At 44.6% G+C, this 22,247-nt stretch overlaps 1 protein-coding gene across 4 annotated transcripts in view; it reads left to right on the top strand.

The window, feature by feature from the left end:
• ADAM22 (ADAM metallopeptidase domain 22) overlaps positions 1-22,247 on the top strand; it is a 126,730-nt gene that overhangs the window by 33,143 nt on the left and 71,340 nt on the right. For all 4 annotated transcript variants that reach the window (XM_083467399.1, XM_083467398.1, XM_083467400.1 and 1 more), the window contains exon 4: positions 15,520-15,586. In XM_083467399.1, the coding sequence (XP_083323525.1) occupies positions 15,520-15,586 (67 nt within the window). The remainder of the gene's footprint in view (positions 1-15,519; positions 15,587-22,247) is intronic.

The raw sequence follows: 22,247 nt of genomic DNA on the forward strand, positions 1-22,247 counted from the left end.
TTTTTATATTGTCTAGTCTGTGGGTCTAAAGGTTTATGGTTGTGTAGTGCAGGTTCATGGTTAATTCTTGGGAGAAGGCTCCTAAGGATTTTAGGTGAAGAGAAACTTCAGTGTAGGCTTGTCTTTGAGAATTGTAGCTCATGCAAGTACCACCTATTGTTAGAAATAAAAGTTATTTATTTTTATTTCCTTATTACAGAAACATAGAGTAAAAAATAAAGCATAGAATATCATTTACATCTGGAAAGGACAATGTGTGGGCCTTCAGGTGTTTTGGGATCCCAGTTCCCATCAGCCCCAGCCAGCATGGTCAGTCATCAGGGTGGTGGCAGTTGTACTCCAACAACATCTGGAGGGCTGCAAGTTCCCCTTCCCCATTTTTACAGCTTCCCGGAACATTTCTCCTTATGAAACAAACTGCAGTGCACACGTCTAACCATCTCTCTATAAAGCTTTATGGTGACATCAAGGGCCAGATGTAATTGTTTCAGAGGGTGTATCTGGCTTGCGGACCACTCGTTGGCCAGTGCTTGCAACTTATGTACATTTAACTTGTATGACTTCAATTTTATGTGCTTGGCTGAAAAACAAACAACAGCAAACAAAAGGGCAGGCGTCTAGGAAAAAACACACCGGCAAGCCCACCCGCCATTGTACTCATCTTGGAAGAGTGTTTGGAGGTGCAGGGAGAGTGTGTAACCCCCACATAAGTTGAGAGTAGGCAGCCATACTATGTCAGACAAAGGATGGCCAAGTGGCTATATTATAAGCGAACATCTGTTCACCATCACCTACCAGGTTATACAAAATCCTAGGAAGAGGCCAAGTCTTCACTTGTTCAGAACAACAGCATGGATGCAATGGTATTAAGAGCATCAGAGTTCATGAACCTCTTACTATTGTGAATTATCTTAAATCTTGTGCTATTGTTCTTGGTCTCCCTTTGAAAATTTCGTTTACTGAGAAGTGTTCAGCTACTAAGCATTTCCACTGAACTGGTAAAAGCTGCCTGACAGAAAAAGAAACTAAAGAACAATATTTTCAAAGGTGAAATGTGCACCTTAAATGTCAAGGTCGGTAATGAAACTCCCGTGTAATACAAATGGTTCTGGTTGCTTCTTTAGATAGCCATTCAGCATTATAATAGTATGGATATTGTTTCTGTAGTGTGTGGTTGTCATGCATGTTTATTTACTCTGATGCTTAACTTGGTGTTTGAGGAATGTAGTCTCATGGCTTTGTTCTGGATTCTGTTTCTTCCCCCTTTCTGGATTTAATTAAGACAGAACAATGGCACAGAGTTGCATTAATTCCTCTCATCCCAAAGTGATTTGCTGAGGAAGGAAGCAAACAAAAATCCCATAAGGTATTCATTGAAATGTGCGCATGCTTTTTTAAAAAAGGAGAGAAGGAGGAAGACAAAGGTTGCAATACTGTTCACACTTTACTAGGAGTATCTTCCACTGCGTTCAGTAGGACTTATTGCTGCATAGATAGGGCTACACCGGCAGTCTTTTCACATTCCACTTTTACTTGAAGAAAATGGGAGAGAAAAAGTTTTGTGCGTATAAATGAATGAATGTAATGAAAATGACACGCAAGTGCTATGATTTGTCACACATGGAAATTATTTCCAGGTAGGGAGGGGGGAAAGACAAAGAGAAAAAAAATGTAGCTAGTGTCTTTCAGCCTGCATAAATGTTTAATGTTGTTGTCTGAGTGATGGTATAAAAGCCTTTGGCTCAAGAAGATATGATTGATTATTATGTCGCTGACTTTAAGCACTCTGGCTTCTCCCTGCCCAAACCAATCCATAGCAGGATATGGATTAAGTGCTTAAGAAATAAAGACCAGCAGTGGCTGGAGGGGCGTAATAAGAATATCTCAAGCCCTACCACCTAGTGGGGAATTAAGTAATGCCAACAAAGCAGGACTTCAGCCCCTCTGTCTAGCCTGCTGTAATGATGGATTGGAAGGGGCTCCTTAAGGCAACCTCACCAACCTGGTGCTGTTCTAATGTTTAGAATTCCAACTTCCATCAGCCTCAGCAAGCACAAATGGTGGGAATTGTAGTCTAAGCACTTGGGAGGCACCAGGCTGGTCCAGCCTGACCTAAAACTTCAGGTGTTGCTCTCCGATCCCATCACCGGAAGTCTTTTAGATGCTGAAGCTCGAGAACCTATATGTAAAAAGTGTGATGTCTCTGCGTCCCCAGCTGCATAGCTGTCACAGTCAAGTACCTTGACTTGTTTGCTTGCACAAATTCAGGAAGTGGAGTCACAGTCCAGTATCATATTCTGCTAATATATTTTCTTTAAGTAACAGGAAGTGAGAATGGTGTGTGCAGGAAGCAGTCACATAAACCTGATATCTTACTTGCCGTGTCCAAGGATTTCCCATCACATTTGCGGGGGGAAGTGGGGATTCATCTATTTGCCTTCCCAACAGCCCTGTTCCCCTATACTCTATTCCAGGGGTAGTCAACCTTTTTATACCTACCAACCACTAATGCATCTTTCTTGAGGGTAAATTTTCCTTACTGCCCACCAGTGCTTGATGGAAGGAGGATTCAGCTTGTGCTGTAGAACCCCCTCCTGCCCACCTAGAATCCTGAAACGCCCACTAGTGGGCGGTAGGGACCAGGTTGACAACCCCTGCTCTATGCAATGGGGCAGAATGTCTGCAGTGGGGAGGCTGCTCTACTAATGCGGGTTCCCCCATGATCTAGAACAACCCTGCTCCAGTAGGGTTCTAGATTGCACATGAGTTAGGGAAGCCTCCCTGCTGCAAATGTTCAGCCCAAATGTGTGGAGGGTGGTGGGGCAGGGCTGTTGGGAATGTGACTGTGTCCACACTCTTTCCCATCATGTGTAGAGGGATGTCTGAACTAGGGCTATTGAAATTATGAGGAATTTTGAACTGGGATAGAAGTGCCTTGGAGCAGGCTGGCATTGCCTTCTCTGGATGCAGTTTTTCTTCAGAGTCCCTCAAGGCTGCGGTCCCTTATCTGAAGCTGGGCTTCCGTTTTGGAACAGAGCTGCCTTGAGTAAAGGAAAAGCTTTCTTTGGAAATCTGCTGGCATCTTTCCTGGGTGAGCTGCCGGATCTGGAATTATGCCTTTGGAGAAGTTGCAGGCGTTGCCAGAATGAAAATCGTGCCGGCAGCAATAATTGTTTTAGTGTGGGCTCTTCTTCCCCACCACTTTCTCTTGCTGGGCAAAAGTAGCTTGTCCCCTTGAGGATGGCAGGCTTCCCTGCTGCAATTGGGAGAGGTACCAGCTGGAAGTGCATGACACTTAAGTAGAGGGTGACATTATGGTCTTCTCTAGAGGAAAAGTCAACATTGGCCTCTACTTAGCTGCACCTGACAGTTCATGCAGATATGTGCACATTTAAGCTTACATACTGTCTGACATGGAGGCTGAAGTTCAATAAAATCAATAATGGCATGATGGTGGAGTGGTTGTTTAACAATGGCTCATTTACAACTTACTTTATGTATACAATTTAGTCACAGTTGATTATGAAAGGTGATGACACGTCCAGCTGTTCAGTTGTGTCACCAAAATGGGGAGATGGCACCTTCTAGTGTTTACTGTCCAGTTTAGATCTCCTGTAACTCCTTCATCTTGATATTCCAAATGCCATTTTTCAAACATATCCTCACTTGCTCTTAATGCCTGGTTGTAGTGATGTATTATTTAGTTCTGTAAATGCATTAAGCTTTATTAAGCATTCCGCAGTAGGGTGGAGACAGCTGACTGCCATTTAAAGATGAACCACAAAGCAGTATTTGTAAAATAGCTTAATAAAAATATCCAGACCATTCCATACAATCATAATGTAATATCCTGCACACAAAAAATGCCTCTCTGCACTTGAGGTCGCTGGACATCTCTGATTTTCTCTCTCTCCTGCAGGTGCACAAAAAAAGACATCTGTATTTGCATAGTAAGCAGACACGCTGAAAAATTATGGTGCTGGCCTGGCTTCCTGGGAATGTGATTTGAATGTTCCTCTTTAAAACTTTCTTGGCGTCTGTGCATACAAACTTAGCAATCATTCCTGCTTTCCATGCTGCCTATGGAATGGTCATTTCCATCTTATCATTAGGATTTGACTGTAGGGGAAATGTGCCTTTTTCAACAGTGGGGGGCACTTATTTGTGCCAAGGTTTGTTCTTAGGATCGTTCCCACCAGGTCACCTGACTTTGCTTTGGTGATCATGGGCTAGATAAGCAGTGAAACAAACCTCAGCAGCTGCCCATTGGAGCTGCATCCCAGCTTCTCCCAAGCTACCTTTGTGTGTTTCTGTATTTGTATCCTGCCTTTCTGATATTGTGATCTCAAGGTGGCATGCTAAATAAAACAGGTATCTTATATATAAAAAGCTAAAATTCAATCCCGACAACAACCTGTTCCCTCCAACTGTAGCACCTCCTTTTCCTATTTCACTCCACCTTCCTGCTTCACTCTTCGCTTCTTAAATCAACAGGAATATTATTCTGCTTGAATAACTGTTCAACAGGAGCTGCTTGCTCCATGGCTCAGTGGAGCTAGTTTTTTCCACCCCAGTTCCTTGTCCCTTCAAGGAAGTGAAGTAGGCGAAAGTTAGACCACCTGCTGCTTTCAAGATGATATTGTTACAAAGGTTGGGTACCACCCTGCTTTCTGCCAAGCAACAGCAAGATCCCAGGGGGTTCCAGGCACTCACCCAGGATCTTTGTTCCTTTGGAGAATTAAGACATGAAGGAGACTGTCATAGCTTTGAGAAATTTGATTTATTCACATATTTACACCGCATGATCCTTTCAAGAGGTGCTTGCCTCCCACAGCAGTGCAGCCCTGGAGTCCAAGGCATCTCTCCCAGCCAGCCTTCAGCCAGCCTGCTCAAGATGGCTCACAGTCTCTTCCTCTCCCTTCTTCTTCCTAGCACACCTTGCTAAAGACTCTCTTTTCATGACTCTCCTTCCCAGGCTCTCAGATGGGCAATCATCCCCTTTTGTCTTGTTAATGCCTCTATCCTAGATGAGGCCCTGTCTTGGAAATAAAAAAGCTTAGCCTGTACTTTTCTCCTGGCCTCCAATCTTCAAAAGTCCAAATAACCAAAATCCTACCATTTATTAATTCCAAGCTTTTAGCCACCCCCAATCTATAGCAATATTCTTCCCCCATCATATCTCAGTCTTTTTATTTTGAGGAACTCGTGTCTGAGCCCTAGCCACCTTCACACTTTTGAAATAGTGGGAACTGGTAGTGTAAATAATAAACAAGCTCTTTTGAGCCATTTGATTTCTAGTGCCTGCTAGATTACAGTGGTGCCTCGCAAGACGAAATTAATTCGTTCCGCAAGTTTTTTCGTCTTGCGGTTTTTTTCGTCTTGCGAAGCACGGTGTCGGAAAAGTTTTGGAAAAGCTTCAAAAATCACCAAAGTCTTCAAAAACCTCAAAAAAGGCTACCACACCGCGTGCTATGAGTTGCTCCTCGAAGTCAAGTCGCAACTGTATTAACGGTTTTAAGAAAAAGGAAACAAACTTGCAAGACGTTTCCGTCTTGCGAAGCAAGCCCATAGGGAAAATCGTCTTGCGAAGCAACTCAAAAAACCAAAAACCCTTTCGTTTTGTGAGTTTTCCGTCTTGCGAGGCATTCGTCTTGCGGGGTACCACTGTACCATTGCAGTAGAAGAGTTCTGGAGAGTCTTTTTTTCAGCTAGAGGGCCATATTCCTTCATGGTTAGCTTAGTGCAGTGTTTCCCAAACGTTTTTGGGCAACGGCACACCTGCTTACCGGAAAAAAATCTCGCGGCACACCACCATTAAAGCCCCGCCCCGTGACGTCAGCGCGCAGCGTCACGCGGGGGGGGACGCACAAAAGTGAACGTTTTTTCCCTTCCCCTTGCCGGGGTGGGAGGAGGCAGCAGAGCGAGGGACTGAGGGACGGCGGCAGCTGAGGCGGCGGCGGCTGTTGTGGTGGTGGCGGCGATAGCGGGCGGAGGAGGAGCCGTCGCCGGGAGTTGCTGCTGCTGCTGTTGCTGCTGCTGCCCGGACATGCCGGCCTCCTCCTCCTCCGCTGTCTCGCGCTCCTCCCTTTTGCGCGAGCTGCCCCGCCGCTCGGCACCACCACCGCGGAGCCGCCCCCGGCTCGACGCGGATCCTCGCCGCCGCCGCCGCCGCCTCTCGCCGCCCGACTCGCCCGCCTCCCTCCCACGGCACACCAGCCGGTGTCTCACGGCACAGTAGTGTGCCGCGGCACACCGGTTGGGAAACACTGGCTTAGTGGTAGCTGTATGGCTGTGGTGGTAGACCCAGCAGAAAGGGCCAGAGGCAAAAGTTGGCAGAACAGTGAATGTGGCTTTGTACAATAGGCTACGTTCCAGCCAAGCAGAAGTCAGAATTTTCTGTATACACAGGCATCTCCAGGCAAGCAAGAGACATCGCAATTTGAGGACACATTCCAGCTAGGCAGGGCTGGTGAGGGCTGCGCCTTCAGGTGCATGGCCTGGTGGCTCGATAGAGTGTTCACACATGCATAGACTCTACAGTTCTTTGATTCTATGTCTGATTTTATGTTTGGCTAACGATGGGATGGGTAACTTGTGGCTGTCCAGATATTGTTGGTTTCCAACTCACATCAGCCCAGGCAGCATGGCCAGTGTTCAGGGATGATGGAGGTTGGAGTCCAAGAGCCTCTAGAGGACCATAGATTTCCCCATCCCTGGGCTAGGGAAATAATGCAACTGTTCATCCATTTTAGATGGCACCTAGGTGACGTGTTTGTTCTTGAATGAACATTTCACGTCAGAATTAATTGACAGGTATGTTGCTGTGACTTGAGATGCAGCTACCATATGGTGGAAAAGGTTTGTTTTGATGTACTTTTTGTGTTGATGTATTCTGAGGATTGGATCTTGCTTCGTTTGCTAACATAAATTTGTTTTATTCATGTGACTAATCTGATGCACTAAAATAACTTGGCATTTTATTCTGGAAGGAGATTTCCACCACATTTAGGGTTGTTGCTGCTTTTTTAAAAATCACAATATATACACATTTATTGGGGTTTGGGGAGTTTACACCAAATTTGATAGGCGTAGTGTTACATAGTGAATTTTTAAAAAATTGGCACCACTAAAGATTTGTTTTTCTTTTTGATTTCATTTCTCCCTTCATAGAAATTGTTACAATTATCAGATCCCCATTAAAAAGGTAAAGGCACCCCTGCCCGTACGGGCCAGTTTTGCCAGACTCTAGGGTTGTGCGCTCATCTCACTCTATAGGCCGGGAGCCAGCGCTGTCCGCAGACACTTCCAGGTCACGTGGCCAGCGTGACATGGAACGCCGTTTACCTTCCCGTTGGTAAGCGGTCCCTATTTATCTACTTGCACCCGGGGGTGCTTTCGAACTGCTAGGTTGGCAGGCGCTGGGACCGAACGACGGGCGCGCACCCCGGCGCGGGGATTCGAACCGCCGACCATGCGATCGGCAAGTCCTTGGCGCTGAGGTTTTACCCACAGCGCCACCCGCGTCCCCCCAGATCCCCATTACATTCTCATAAATAAAAATTCCATTCTTTGGTTAGCTCTAAAATTGGCAACTGCATACATTGTGCTTGACAGCTGAAAAGCAGCACAGAGCTGCTGCATCCTTGTGTAGTTTGATTCCTCCCCTGGTTATAAATAGCACATAGTGCATCAGAACAGGGTTTTTTCCTTCTTTTAAACTATCAATAATTTAGTAGTGTTGAGGGAGATTCCACAAGGATGTAGAACTGAGAATGCATTGCAAAATCTCACTGAAATGGCTGAGGACCTAAAAGTCGTGAATGGCGGTGGGAATGGCAGAAATACCACTTACAGTGGTGGGAAATGCTGGTTTGCAGTGCAACCCTACAGTGTGTTTACTCAGAAATAAGTCCCACTGGGTTCACTAGGACCTGCCCTATTAAAAATGTGCTTTAGGACCCCAGCCTTAGTAGGTTTTGGGGTAGTTCAGTGCTTAGAGCAGATGGATTGCATGCAAAGGGTCACCAGTTAAATCCTCAACTTCTCTAGGTAGGACTGGGGAAGACCCCCATCCAAAACTCTGAAGAGCTACTGCCAAGAAGATGTTTTCATCTGCCTGACTATCTTAAGTCACACGTTTCAAGATTGTTATTTTTTAAAATTTCAATTAATTGTGTCCATTATTTTATTATTATTTATTAAATAGTAAATAAGCTGGGTGTGTTTAGCCTGGAAAAGAGGAGAAGGAGAAGGAGATGGAGAGAAGATATGATAGCCATCTTCAGATATCTAAAGGGCGGTCACATGGAAGCTTATTTTCTGCTGCTACAGAGGGTGGGGCCCGAACCAGTGGGTTCAAGTTACAAGAAAGGAGAATCCAACGAAACATCAGAAATAACTTTCTGACAGTAAGAGCTGGAATGGACTCCTTTGAGAGGCTGTGGACTCTTCTTCATTGGAGGTTTTTAAGCAGAGGTTGGATGGCCATCTGTCATGGATGCTTTAGTTGAGATTCCTGCATTGCAGTAGGTTGGAGTAGATGGCCCTGGGTGATTCCATGATCTGTATGCTCCCCATCATCCAAAGATCACAGAGTGGTTCACAACATAAACATGCAAAATGAGAACACAGAATACATAATAAAACAAATCAATAAGCACACTCCCACAAAGACGTTTTAAAAGCCTCCTCATGTTAATCAGCCAAACGCCTGGTTGAAAGAAAATGTTTTCACCTGGCACCTAAAGATAAGTAAAATAAAACAAAACACATAGTGAAGCATGAGAGTGCATGTACCAGCCAACTTCTTTCTACAAGGAAGGACAGGCTCTTTAAAAATCCCTCATCCTTGTTCCAGTAAGTTCCCTTTCTGCTATGTTTGCAGAAAGAAAGAGCATTAATGGAATTACTTAGGAACAAATAGTCTTGTTAGGATATTCTTTGTAGGTCAGCCTACTGTTGGTGAAGGATTCTCGCTTGCACAGTAGGTTCTAGGCCTTTCCTGTAAGTGGATCTACTGCAAGAGGAATGAAGGAGAGGAAATCCAGCCCCACTAATGTCACAATACCTCCACTTGCCAGCAGACCCACTTCTGGGAAGAAACTGGCATCGTACTGAGTAACACAGCAGAAGCCATGTCTCATCAGCAGTTCCTCTATTTCATAGTCATCCTTCACAGACTGATTCACCAAAGATGTGGTGTGCAAAGGACTGACACAAACTCCTTCTAATAGTGAAGTCATGGTGAGTGCTACCAGTATAGCCAGAAACAGGGCCAGTGAGAAAAAAAGAGGGAACATATTTGGGGGACAAAAAATACCCTGCTTTTAAAAACTAAGGGGGCTAAAGATCCCCCAAACAACCCACTGAAGACTCAGCATGCTCGGTACCACAGAATGTAGGATACCCTGCAATATTTTGTTGCTGGTGCTTCTTGCGTTTTCCTAGACATGTTCATTTCCAAGGCAGGTTGGCAGATTAGATTCCCAAAAAGCAAAGCTGCAGCTGCCCTTTTTGCCAAATTGGTGTTGGGGCAGGATGCAGAGAGCCATGAAACAATGTGGTTATATGAGTTTGATGAACATTGTGGAGGAAGTGAGTTTTTTTTTAAAGGGAAGTCTTTAATTTTGCCACCAGATCTGGAGTTGAACCACGGCTGTTCCTAGAATTTTGTTAACTTTTATGTGGCATCTCCTGGGGGTGGGGGGATTCTGTTATGCATGCTCATTAAAAGTGCAAAGCACCCCAGAAAGCTATAGGATGATTGCTTGTGTGTTACCATTGCACCTAAACAGAAGGCAGACAGCCTGCTTTTTGCCTGCAGTGTCAACAAGTCCATGCATCTCTTCCCAGATACCATAATGGAGGCTGTAGGGTAGGGATAGGGAAGCTGTGCCCCAATCCCCAATTTTGTTGCATTCCAGCTCCCATCAGCCCCAGCCAAAATGGCCAAGGGATGATGGAGGTTGTAGTCCAACAGCTGGAGAACCATTGGTTCCTTTCCCTTGTTGCTGCTGTGTTGATACACTATAAACAATGTGGCACCAGAAGTTCTGAACCGAAAGGATAACCTGTTTTCTAACCTAAAGTTGCATTGTGTCTGGATTTTTAATGTAAATGTTTGTAGTTCTGCAATAGATGCTGCCATTAGCCTTAGTTGTTGTGCATGCTGAATTCTAATCTAGCGTGTTTGTTGTACATAAATGATTGATGGTGGTTTACTCAAGATGCCGTGGTCATGTTTTGGAGTCTGCGGTTGGATAATTAGGATTGGCTCAGTTTCTTCTCTCCCAAGTCTGTGATTAAGCAATTAAGAGGTCTACTGTTTGCCAGGCGTGCTCTGGTCCATGGGGTCACGAAGAGTCGGACACAACTAAACAACAACAGTTTGCCAGCTGAAGTAGAAGATTAGTTGTGGCTTTCTTGTATAACTTTTTTACATCCCTTGAATGGGCATTTTATAGTGGTGCTCATGATTTTACTCTTCTGTCAAACACTACAATATGTATCTTGAAGATGCTGAGCTACCTGGCTTCCTTCACATAATCCAAAGACGTATGAAAAGAGAGGAACAAAGACAGGCAAGGCAACAGAGCCTCAGATTGCTTGGGGAGGAACTGGGGGAGGAAGAGACTTAGGGAGCTGTGGGAAGGCAGGTAACTTCAGTCCTCACAACTGCAAGTTCCACCGGGAAGAGTTTCTGTGTTCTCTCGGCCTGGCCTCCTGAGCTGTCTTTGTTTCCTTCAACAAAGAATTAACTTCACTGACAACATGTGAGTTTTGCTCATCTGCTCCTGACACCTGCTCCTGATGTATACAGTGGTGCCTTCTTCTCAAACTTAATCTGTTCCGGGAGTCCGTTTGACTCCTGAAACCATTCGAAAACCAAGGCGCGGCTTCCGATTGGCTGCAGGAGCTTCCTGCACTCAATCAGAAGCCACGTCGGACGTTCAGCTTCCGAAAAATGTTCACAAACCAGAACACTCAATTCTGGGTTTGTGGCGTTCAGGAGCCAAGCCGTTCGAGTACCAAGGTACCACTGTACTGAGCCAGACCATTCTAGCTCAGAATCGTCAACCTTGGCTGGCACCAGTTTCCCAGGGTTTCAGCCACAGTTCTTTCCCAGCCCTACCTGAAGATGCCAGGGATTGAACCTGGGACCTCCTGCACGAGAAGCGTGTGCTGTGCCACTGAGCTACATCTCTTTCCCCCTGATTGCTTGGTAAGAATTGAACCCTATCCTGCCTTCCAGTGTTCTAGCCAAGGAGTGCAAAGTCCCCGGGATGGCTGATAAAGGACTAAGTACTTATTTCTAAATTTCACTATCATACAATTTCATCAATATTTAATGTGCTTAACAGAGCCATCATATCTTCATCTGGAGTCTGGCTGAGGAGGCGTAAGAGTCAGCATGAATGCTGCTTTTCTGAAGATGGGTGCCATTGGCAGGGACATCCTCTTTTGCTCTGGAGGAACTCCTGGTACACGGGTGGAACACCCTGCTTGCATAGATGTATGCAAACACTGCTGGTGGTATTTTGGGATCAGTAGGACTCGAAATGGGTGTGGCGGTCGTACAGAGCCCCCGATCGTCTCACGGGCTATTGACCCGTACACCACTAATCCGCTGCCACCAACCAGGTCCTCCCCGGTAAAATCACTTCAGTCTCAGTCAGGTTCTCAAATTAATAGAGAAGAGTGTATTTTATTTCTGACACAAACAAACTTTTATGGCATTCCAAACGTTGTTACTCTTTACTTTCTTAGTCTTATTTCCCTCTCTCTATCTCTTCCACCAGGAACAGCGGGTGGCGCTGTGGGTTAAACCACAGAACCTAGGACTTGCTGATCAGAAGGTCGGCAGTTCAAATCCCCGCGACAGGGTGAGCTCCCGTTGCTCGGTCCCTGCTCCTGCCAATCTAGCACTTTGAAAGCACACCAAAAAGTGCAAGTAGATAAATAGGTACCGCTCCGGCGGGGAGGTAAACGGCATTTCCGTGTGCTGCTCTGGTTAGCCAGAAGTGGCTTAGTCATGCTGGCCACATGACCCAGAAGCTGTACGCCGGCTCCCTCGGCCAATAAAGTGAGATGAGCGCCGCAACCCCAGAGTCGGCCACGACTGGACCTTATGGTCAGGGGTCCCTTTACCTTTATCTCTTCCACCTCCCCTCACTCAAGAACCCACTGCCCTAACTGTCTCTCTATTTCCAATTGCCTGACAACTGCTTCTCCCACTGCCTTTCCCAACCAGCCAACTCACTAAAACCAACCAACTACCCACCAACAACTCTTAACAAACCTTGGGCTAAGCCTTTTTATACACATGTAGGCTCCTCCTCCAGCTTTCCGATTGGTCTACATTTTAACCCTTTTAACCCAACAGGATTATTCTAGATTTCCAAGAAATCTGACTACCTGGCTGTTCTGCATTGATTTTACGCTATTCTTGTTTTAACCAAAAATGTCTGCCTGTGAGCCTAAAGTTGGTTTAGAGCTGTTGCTCCTTAATATATATGTTGCCTCCTCCTTCACTACCACCACTTTCAAGCTAGTAGGATTTCAGGGTAGTCCTGCTGTCAAGTAACACTATTCCGATTTCAAGGGACATAAAAGAATCATGCTATTTGTCACCATTCAAATGCAAATGATTTCATTGCAAAAGCAAATCTGTGCTTTTATGCCACAAGGGCAAGTGCCAATTCTTGTGCATTTGCTTAGATTTTTTGTTTGCACCGTGAAGGTTAATAAAAGCCAATTATTTCCTTGTAACAAAAAAACTATGCCCTTTAAGTACAGCAATAATGGCATGTGTGGCGTACTATTCTGTTTTGCCATATTAAAACTTCTACTGCTGTTTGCCTTATGTTAGTGGCTTGCATTTTTGTTAGGTCTCCCATAAATCTTTGCAAGATGTTTGCAGTATTTATTAAAAACTGGGCTTTTGTCATTCCACGCTGGGAAACATTAGCCTGCATCTTGTTAAAAACAAATAATGCTCCTATTGAACACAGAAAGCTGCATTTATACTGATTTCAGACTATTGGCCCATCTAGCTTAGTATTGTCTATATCCAACAGGCAGCCGTTCTCCAGGCTTTCATGCAGGAATATTTCCCAGACCTAGCAGGAGGTGCCAGGAACTGAGCATGGAGCTTTCCGTATTCAAAACATGTGCTCTAGCACTGAGCTATGGCCCTTCCCCACAAATCAGTTCCCACCCCAGTTTGGTATGATGTGGCGGTGTTTGCAAAGAAGAGCCATAAAACTTTGGCAATGTGTTCTAGAAATGCTTTTATTTGATTCATAAAATTCTTCTTTACTCTCAGCAGCGTTAAGAGGATGGTTTCCAAGTGAGGTGGGAGTTCTGCACTCTCTGTTTTGTATCAGTAAACAAGCTGTCAGCGGCACTAAAATAAAGCATTTGCGGGACAATCCTATGCATGCCTCCTGAGGTGTGTAAGTCTTCCTGAATTCAGTGGGGGCCTACTCCTAAGAAAGTGTGTACAGGATTACAGCTTTAAATTTGTATGGAATGCAAGCCCGTTCTGCTGTTTGGTTTTCATCAACACAGCCAGAAATTGGCAAAACTAGTTATAGCTAGCCCTCAAATATATTCCTGATGCTCAAGCAAGGTATAAATGCATTCCGGTGCCAGGCAAAACCTTTTTTTTATACCACCAGACTTTTGAATGATAAATTGCTCTTCCTTAGGGTGTGGTCAAATTTTGTTTTGCTTTTTAAATGTATGTGTTGGGTATATCTCTGAACATGACTTCTTGTAGATAGAAGTTGGCTTTCCTGGTGGGTTTTCTAAATGAGAATTGTGTCATGAGTCAACTGTATGATGCAGCAGCAAAAAAGCTAATGCTATCCTAGGCTTCATCAACAGAACTGTAGTTTCTTGTGGATCAAGGGAATTAATAGTGCTGCCTTGGTCAGACCACATCTGGAGTACTGTGTCCATTTCTGGGTGCCATAGTTTAATAGGAATGTTGACAAGCTGGAACATGTGCAGAGGAGGGCAACCAAGTTGATCAAGGGTCCGGAAACCAAGCGTTATGATCAGCGGTTGAGAGAGTTGGGTATGTTTAGCCTGGTAAAGAGGAGACTGAGAGGAGATATGATAGGCATCTTCAAATATCTCAAGGGCTGCCATACAGAAGATGGAGCATTGGAGCAAGTTTGTTTTCTCCTGCTCTGTAGGCTAGGACCTGAACTGGTCACTTCAAGTTATATGAAAGGAGATTCCGACTGAACATCAGGAAGAATTTTCTGACAGTAAGAGCTGTTCGACAGCGAAACGGACTCCCTCAGGAGGTTGTGGGCTCTCCTTCCTTGGAGATTTTAAAGCAGAGATTGGGTGGCCATCTGTCATGGATGCTATAGTTGAGATTGCTGCATTGCAGGACATTGGATGAGATGGCGCTTGGGGTCCCTTCCAACTCTATGTAGACTCATTTGGCCTCTTGACTGAAGGTTCCCCACCTTTTCTCTAATTAAAAAGTTGGTATAGGGAAACTTCTCATTTACACTAGTGTTTTCACCCCCTCTTGTCATTAAATCGTTGGATCTTGCAATGTTTATCACATGCTAAAACGACAGTGGCCAAACAGAGTTTATTGGGCCATATACATTGTGTTCATATTAGTACCACCAAACTTTCAATTTAGCAACTCAGCGTCAGGTAGAATGGAAGGATAGCACTGCATAGCATGGAGCTGGTTACTGATGCTACAGAATTAGTTGCCCTTGCTCTGGAATTTCTCAGATATCTGCACTTGTAGCCACCTTTTCTGTATGTATAACTGAGAATTCTATAAGCAGAATCTTTCCTCGGGACAAATAGAAATATCACTTCAAAATGTGCGGCCTTGTCAGAAGCAGCTCCTTATTTCATAGCTCTTAAAACAAATAAACAGTGTGAACAAATAGTTCATTGATTTCTCCCACACTGCCTCACGAAATGCTCAATCTCCTTATGAAAAATGATATTTAACTACTGCTTTAAGTAAGGTGAAAATCCATTGGAGCCATCTTGATTTCTATACTTACTTGCTAAAATTAGTATGTTTTTATCGGAAAGAATTGTAATTGTTACAGCAATGACAAAAATAATGGGAGTGTACCTGAAACCTAGAGGCTCATATTATTATATAGTTATACATAGAAACACTGAAATGCTTGAGTTAGAAAAGAAACGAGTCATTGCTTTGTAGTGTTTGTTTTACTGTATTTTTTATTTTTATTTTTTTTAGGTTTGATACATCTGTTTGGGGTTTGGGTTGTCTGCTATCTGCATCTCTTAGGTCACTGATTTTTAAAACACCGGCAGCTCCTTTTCAGAATAGCTACTTTTATGGAAAATGACACATTTCGAATGTAGCTTTGCTGGAGCTAACTGTCAAGTGTTTTTATTGTGTGTGTAGGAACATTTGAGAAAAAAGTATTTGCTTTTTAAACGCCAATGTTTACATGCTGAGGAAATGTCATATAACGGAGCACTCCTTGCCTGTCATTTCAGTGATCTGCTGTCTTCAGAATACCTCGAGAGGCACATTGAACACGGCGGAAAGATGGTGGAAGTAAAAGTAAGAACTTGCACCCTGGCATTTTTGTTATGAATATATTTTCATCTTGCTGCATGCAATGCGATTAAGCTGTCTTAACTTGGCTGCAGATAGTGCTGGTGAGGGAACACAAATTGGGAGCCGAGTTATAAAACAACCAAGCCACATTTCAGTCTTCCAAAGCAGGGATGGGGACCCAAAGGGGGGAAGGGCTCTTGCCATTGCCTATTGCAGCCCCACAGATGACAGAGCTTCCTGCCCATGTATGCCCCTCTCTATCCAGGCAAGCAAGAGGCAGTTCAAAGGCCCATTCCCACCAAGACACGTTTGAGGAGAGCTCACAGCAGGAGTGGGACTTCATCTCCCAGCATCCCTGCCCATTGGCCTTGCTGGCTGGGGCTGATGGGAGTTGGAGTCCAAGAGGCTGTGAAGGGCCACAGGTTCCCTATAACTGGCTTAGAGCAAGACCAGTGAGGGGTGTGGCCAGAGGAAAGTTCCAGACAAAGAGGCCTGGAAAGCTGCTTTCGACCCCTAGGCCCAGGGTTCCTCACCCCAGTTCAAAAGCTTGTTTTTATTTGGCTCAGTATTATAAAGCAAGGCACCTGTGTTTTGTAATTCTGTCAGAATTGTGCTTCTGATGAAGTCGTGGCTGTCAGGACATTGCTGATTGCTGCTATACTCTAAGCAGCCTCCAGGTGGAAGCTGTATTAGACACTGGCTTTCCCCACATCTTACACCCTCAGGTAACAGCAGTTAACAACAAGAAGGAAAGCTTTTCCACCCAGTGGTCTGGTCCTTTTTTTTTGCGTACAAATGAGAAGTGATCTCCATAGAGGCTGGCTCCGTGAGATTTGTTCCTGCCAGATTCTTGGAACTGGGCATAGAGTTGGAGCCAGATCATTTCTCTCAGCGACTCCTTAGAAAGGTGTGGCTCTTGACTGACAGGGAGGGCCAAGAAAGGCAGCTCTAGTGCTGGTGGCATTGGGTGTGGGGTATCCACTGTCACAGGGGTGGAGTACTCTTTTGACAACCTGTTATGCCCTTCTACAGGATCCAGACTTCTACCCACAGCCCACTGAGCCCACAGTCCTCTGGGTCAGTTTCCTCCTCCCTGTACCCGCTGGTACCCTTCCTGGGTTCCTCCAGCTCTCTGATCTATTCCTCATCATCATCTGACCACCCTCTCCACAACTTCTCCATGTATGTTATGTTGTTGTTTTGTTCAGTTACTTCTATACTGCCACATCATAAAATATCAGGATGGTGTACAACAGGGGTCTGCAACCTGTAAGACAAAAAGAGCCACTTGGACCCGTTTCTGAAGCGGAAAAAAACTGGGAGCCGCAAAACCATTACGACATTTAAAATAAATATATCTCCGGAGCTGCGATCTGACAGCGGGCGGGAAGGTGACGTCGGGATGGTGCGTGACTAACGCATGCACCGCCCCCATGCGACGTCATAGCCAGTACAGCGCCCGCCACAGTGGGGAGTGTTGGGGCGCACAATGCGCCTCCTCCCCTCGCTAGTATCCGCCCCGGAGCCGCGGCAAAGGTGTAAAAGAGCCACATGCGGCTCCGGAGCCACGGGTTGCAGACCCCTGGTGTACAACAACAAAAACAGGAAACTGAAAACAGTACAGTTTTCATTCTAGCCACCAGTGTTTTTTTCTTTTCTTATTTAGCTTCTGTAGAACAAAATAGTCATCTGAGGATGCCCATTCAGTGCAGTGGCAAAGATCTAGTTCTACACTCATTCCCATTTCCACATTGCTAGTTTGCAGGCATTTTTACTGCCTCTTCAGAGTTTCTGCACTTAGTATTATGGATGCCACAGTTCAGAAGAACAATATTATTATCAGACATGAAGCACCTAGGATGGGGCGCAAAGATATTTATTTATTGATTGAATTTATATACCGTCCTTATACCTGGAGGTCTTAGGGCAGTTCACAGAAAAGATCACAGTATATAAAATCATAATAATAATATTAACCCAATAACCCCCCCCCAAAAAAGAGCCACATTTTAAAAGGGCACAGGACAGGCTTTCTCAACCTTGGCCCTCCAGATGTTTTTGAGACTACAATTCCCATCATCCCTGACCACTGGTCCTGCTAGCTAGGGATCATGGGAGTTGTAGGCCAAAAAACATCTGGAGGGCCAAGGCTGAGGAAGCCTGGCATAGGATGTCAATCAGGTCAACCAAAGGCGTGGTTAAAAAGGAACGTTTTTGCCTGGCACATAAAGCTGTATAATGAAGGTGCCAGGCGAACTTCCCTGGGGAGAGCATTCCACAGATGGGGAGCCACTGCAGAGAAGACCCATTCTTGTGTTGCCACCCTCCGCACCCCTCAAGGAGGAGGCACCCAAAGGAGATCCAAGTGGCAGCACAATACCACATCTTGTGGCTGCACAGCAGTGTGTGGGCTCGTCTCAGCTTTGGCTATTGAGGCTACAACTTCTGTAGGTTCTGCTTCACGACTTTTACTTTATTGTTGTTGTTGGTGGTGGTGGTATTATTATTATTATTATTAGTACTAGTACTAGTACTAGTACTAGTACTAGTAGTATACTGCTTAATGCATAAATAGACTTCTGTGTGGTTTATAAAGAAGATAAACCAGTTGCATTACATTTATATCCCACCTTTCCTCCAAGGAGCTCGAGGTGGTGTGACATGGTTCTCTCCTCTCCCCCCCATGCTATCCTTACAACTCCCCTTTCAGGTACATTTGGATGGGAGACAGTGACTAGTCCAAGGATCACTCCGTGAGCTTAATCCGTGAGTGAGGGTTTGAACCCTCTTCTTCCGGGCCCAACACTCTGACCACTGCCCTATAAAGATTGGTAATTAAAATATGCGCAAACACAAAATTGCCTTAAACAATGCAGCAATGAAAATAGGAGACTCAGGTCAAGAGACCAAGGCAATGTCTCTTATTAACACAGGTGTGCTAACAACTTACCGTTGACTATAATAGTGGGGTTGGTAGTAGGGTTGGGGAAGAGGGGTAGCCTCCTTCGTGGCAACAGTGAGATGCCAGGATTTAAGAAGTGGCAGTAGCTGAAAGGCGACTGCTGTGGAGGCAAGGGACATAGGGAGCTGCCTTATATTGAGTCAGACCACTGCTCTGTGTACCTCAATATTGTCTACATTTGACTGGAAGTAGCTCTCTGGAGATGATGGGGATTGAACTTGCGACCTTCTGCATACAAAGCAGACCCCCCCCTTCAAGCTCTGGGCTTCTTCCCCCAAGAAAGGAAGAGTTGGGGCATTCATAAATGCCAGTTATTCCTCTCCAGCCTTTGTAAAGATTTGTGTTTTAAGTATGGATCCATTCAGTCATACATTTAAAGAGAGTGCCTGTTATGAATACAGCTAATGAAAATCTGACGCTAAGAAAGAACAGGAATGGGCATCTGTTTCTCTCTGTTGGGCATTATACATAAAAGGTGAAAATCTAAACACTTTGGATCACTAGCAAGTCTCTCTCTCTTTTTTTACCAAATTAGGTTCTGATTCTTCAAGGCATTCTAATATTAGAATACCTCTTTAGCATAGTTTAAAGACAATGCAGTGCATTTTGGCAGTTTTTGTGGCAGACACGGTATAGGAATGCTCAAGACTTTTAATAATAAATGTGGAGTCATTTGTGGCTATAAAGCCAGTGGCAGAGCAATAACATTTTATAAGGCCCGGAGGAGATTGGAGGTGCTCTTTCCATGCTGACTCCGTCCCCCTATTATGTGCTGGGGTCACTATGGAGGGACTGTCCTCACAGCAGTTTTGGGCTGTTCCTGAAGGAAAGAGGGAGGTGGCATATGCGTCAATTTCTCTGCATGAAATTTAAAGCCCCTTATAGGATTGCAGCTGGTATATTATCCTAACCTGATTAAAGATGAGGCAATTTCTGCCTCAAGCAGCACTGCAGGATCAGTGAGCATCTCTCAGACTGTGAACTTGATCGCTTAGGGGAAAGCTCAGTCATCTCCAGAACCTCAGTTTATTGGCCCTCATCCAGTCCATTGTCTCATCAGGGTGCTGATTAAGGACATCCACTGGCCCTATTCAGGTACTCACTGCCAGGCTTAACTAAGCTGATGAGGAGGGGGGAGAGTAGACAAGCATGCTAGCTCTGTCTTCTGTCTCCATCACCTTCTTCAGGTTTGAGGATGACTTTTGTGTAGTGGGGAAGCCTCCTTGTGGGATGTCCCACGTAAGACCCTCCTCAGGTCTGTGGAAACTACTCTGCTGTTGCAGAAAAGTCCCGCTTGAAAATACAGAAAGTGTAGGAACTCTCTTGCATGCTCTCAACCCACCTTATTTGTTTTTTTAAAGCCCATCAATGAATGCCCGATTCTGACTATTTTATTCTTTGATTTTGATTATTTAATAACTATGCCACTTAATATATTACAAAAGATCTGTACAAAAAACTGAAGCAACGAAAGACAACTTAAATGAAATATTACAAAAATGCATATGAAAATCAGTGCAAAATTACTAATATATATCTAAATCGGTATAGTTCCTCACCTGAATTAAACCTGAAGGAAAGAAATTACAATGCAGCTGGTTCTCATTCAGTTTACCATTGTGTGGATTTACTTAGTCTCCTTATGCTTTCTTGTTACATCTGTCACTGCCAACTAGAGCTATAGCTGCACTCAATTCAAGTGACCCAAGAAATCAGTTTATTCTCTTTCTGTCCATTTCCTCCTTTAGGGAGACAAAAAAAATCAAATAATTTTTTTAGGGAGACAAACACTACAAAAAGTTTTGCACGTGCCACTAAATTTCTCCTAGGGTTGCCCGGTTAGAATTTCAAAGATCAAATTTCATTGCTTCACAGTTCGTTTGTGTATGCTCAGTTAGGGAGTTTCCGAGCAGTGGCTATTTTGTGGTGGGATTGAGTTGCATTTTGTGCAGAAATCATTTTGTGAAAGTGTGGTTGATTGGAAGGCATTGTGCAGCAAACCCACTTCCCCAGAAGACTGGACTTATTTCAATAAGGAAAGCAGTGGGAAAATGCACTAGGTTGAGATTTGCTTTGATGCAACATCATCTAACCTCCCCGCAGACAAATCAGAGTGAAGGCTCATTAAATAGCCAGTCATCATTCTTTGCTACCTATGAATGCTCTATAAACAGGTGTTCTGAAAGTGCTCTTGCTCCCTGCACTTTTCTCTGTTTTAGAGCTGCTCCCACCATGATTTGCAATGAAGAAGGGGGCTGTTGATCTAACTCAATGCAGCTGCCGTATATTGTGCAATGTGGCCTTTAATTCTGCACTTAAAGAGCATTTCTGAATTCAAAAGTTAGGTGGATGTCCTCCTCCTCCTCCTCCAATATTTCTCTTTCACTAATTGCTCATACGTGACAGCCAAAATACACTTTTGCATTGGAAGCTGGCTTTAGGGAGAACCAAATGGAAACTAACAAGAGAGGCTTGGCAGGAAGAAACTAAAAGGAGAGAGAGCACTTAGGACTATTTTGTCAGCAATATCTTGATGGCACACAGCTCTGCTTCTTTACATTTCCAGGTGAGGCAGTGAATGTGCTGGATTGTTGTCTTGCCTCAGTAATGGTCCGGGTGAGAGTCAAGCTCAATCCAGATAAGACTAAAGCACTGCTAGTGGGGATGATGGGAGTTGTAGTCCAGCAACACTGGGAGGGCCACAGGTTCACCCCTGGCTCCCAGATTCGTATGAGTGCCTCAGAATGGTGGAGGCTTGGAAAACCTTTGTTTATTTTTGTTGTTGTTGGCCAGTCCATGAAAAATCCCAGCAAGGGCACTTTGTGAGACCGAATGAAAGAGCGAGTGAGCAATGTTTGTTTTTGTTTTGAAAATCCGGAGTCTGATCTTGGGTCAAATGAGCCCAGACTTTCTGCACCATTGTGATGATGCCGTGCAACAGAACAGTGGGATTATTGTTTTGCTGTATCTTTTGACTCCACTTTTAGATGAAGGCTTCTTCCCAAAATAAGTCAGCCACAACACAAGAGTATGAAAAACAAAACTACAAAGGATTGTTCGATGCATTTCAATAACCTGCTTAAAAAAACCAGTTACGGGAAAGACGACAAAAATAAGTTATGTAACGGGCACATTGTTTTTGCACCATTTTTAAACAATCCAGTTGTTTGGGCTGCCAGGTATAGAATTTGTAAACCGAATCACATATGTATACAACAAGATGCTTATTTCAGTTTTTGCGTATTAAAGAGCTGCTAGCTTTGCCCATTTATTCTCCTTTGCAAGTGGCTCATCCAAGCTTTGTTTGACTGCCTTTTCCCCATGCATCTTCTTAGATTGGAGGCTGGAGGGGAAAAAAAAAATTGGTGGGGTATTGCAGGGGCAATCAGCAGATGTCCAGTCTTTCCCCCACAAATCCCCCTCCCCTGCAGTCACATCACTTGAGGGAACATGGGGTTTGGAACACACATTTGCCAAGACAACCAGTAATTCTGCCCAGGGTCACAAGCCCAATTCACACTGCAACATAATTTGGCATGTAGGCAAATGAGCGGCAGTTGGTTTTGCCGTGGAAGAGATGACATCACTGTTCAATTGCATTCAGATGAGACAAGGTGAGATCGAGAAAACATGCTTTTGGGTTGTTGTGCAGCTGCGGGAATGGTAACAAGCAGTTTTTGCAGGCTCTAAGATTTATTTTAG

Source organism: Podarcis liolepis, assembly GCF_965112155.1.
Source record: "Podarcis liolepis genome assembly, chromosome: 12".
NCBI classification, from domain to species: domain Eukaryota; kingdom Metazoa; phylum Chordata; class Lepidosauria; order Squamata; family Lacertidae; genus Podarcis; species Podarcis liolepis.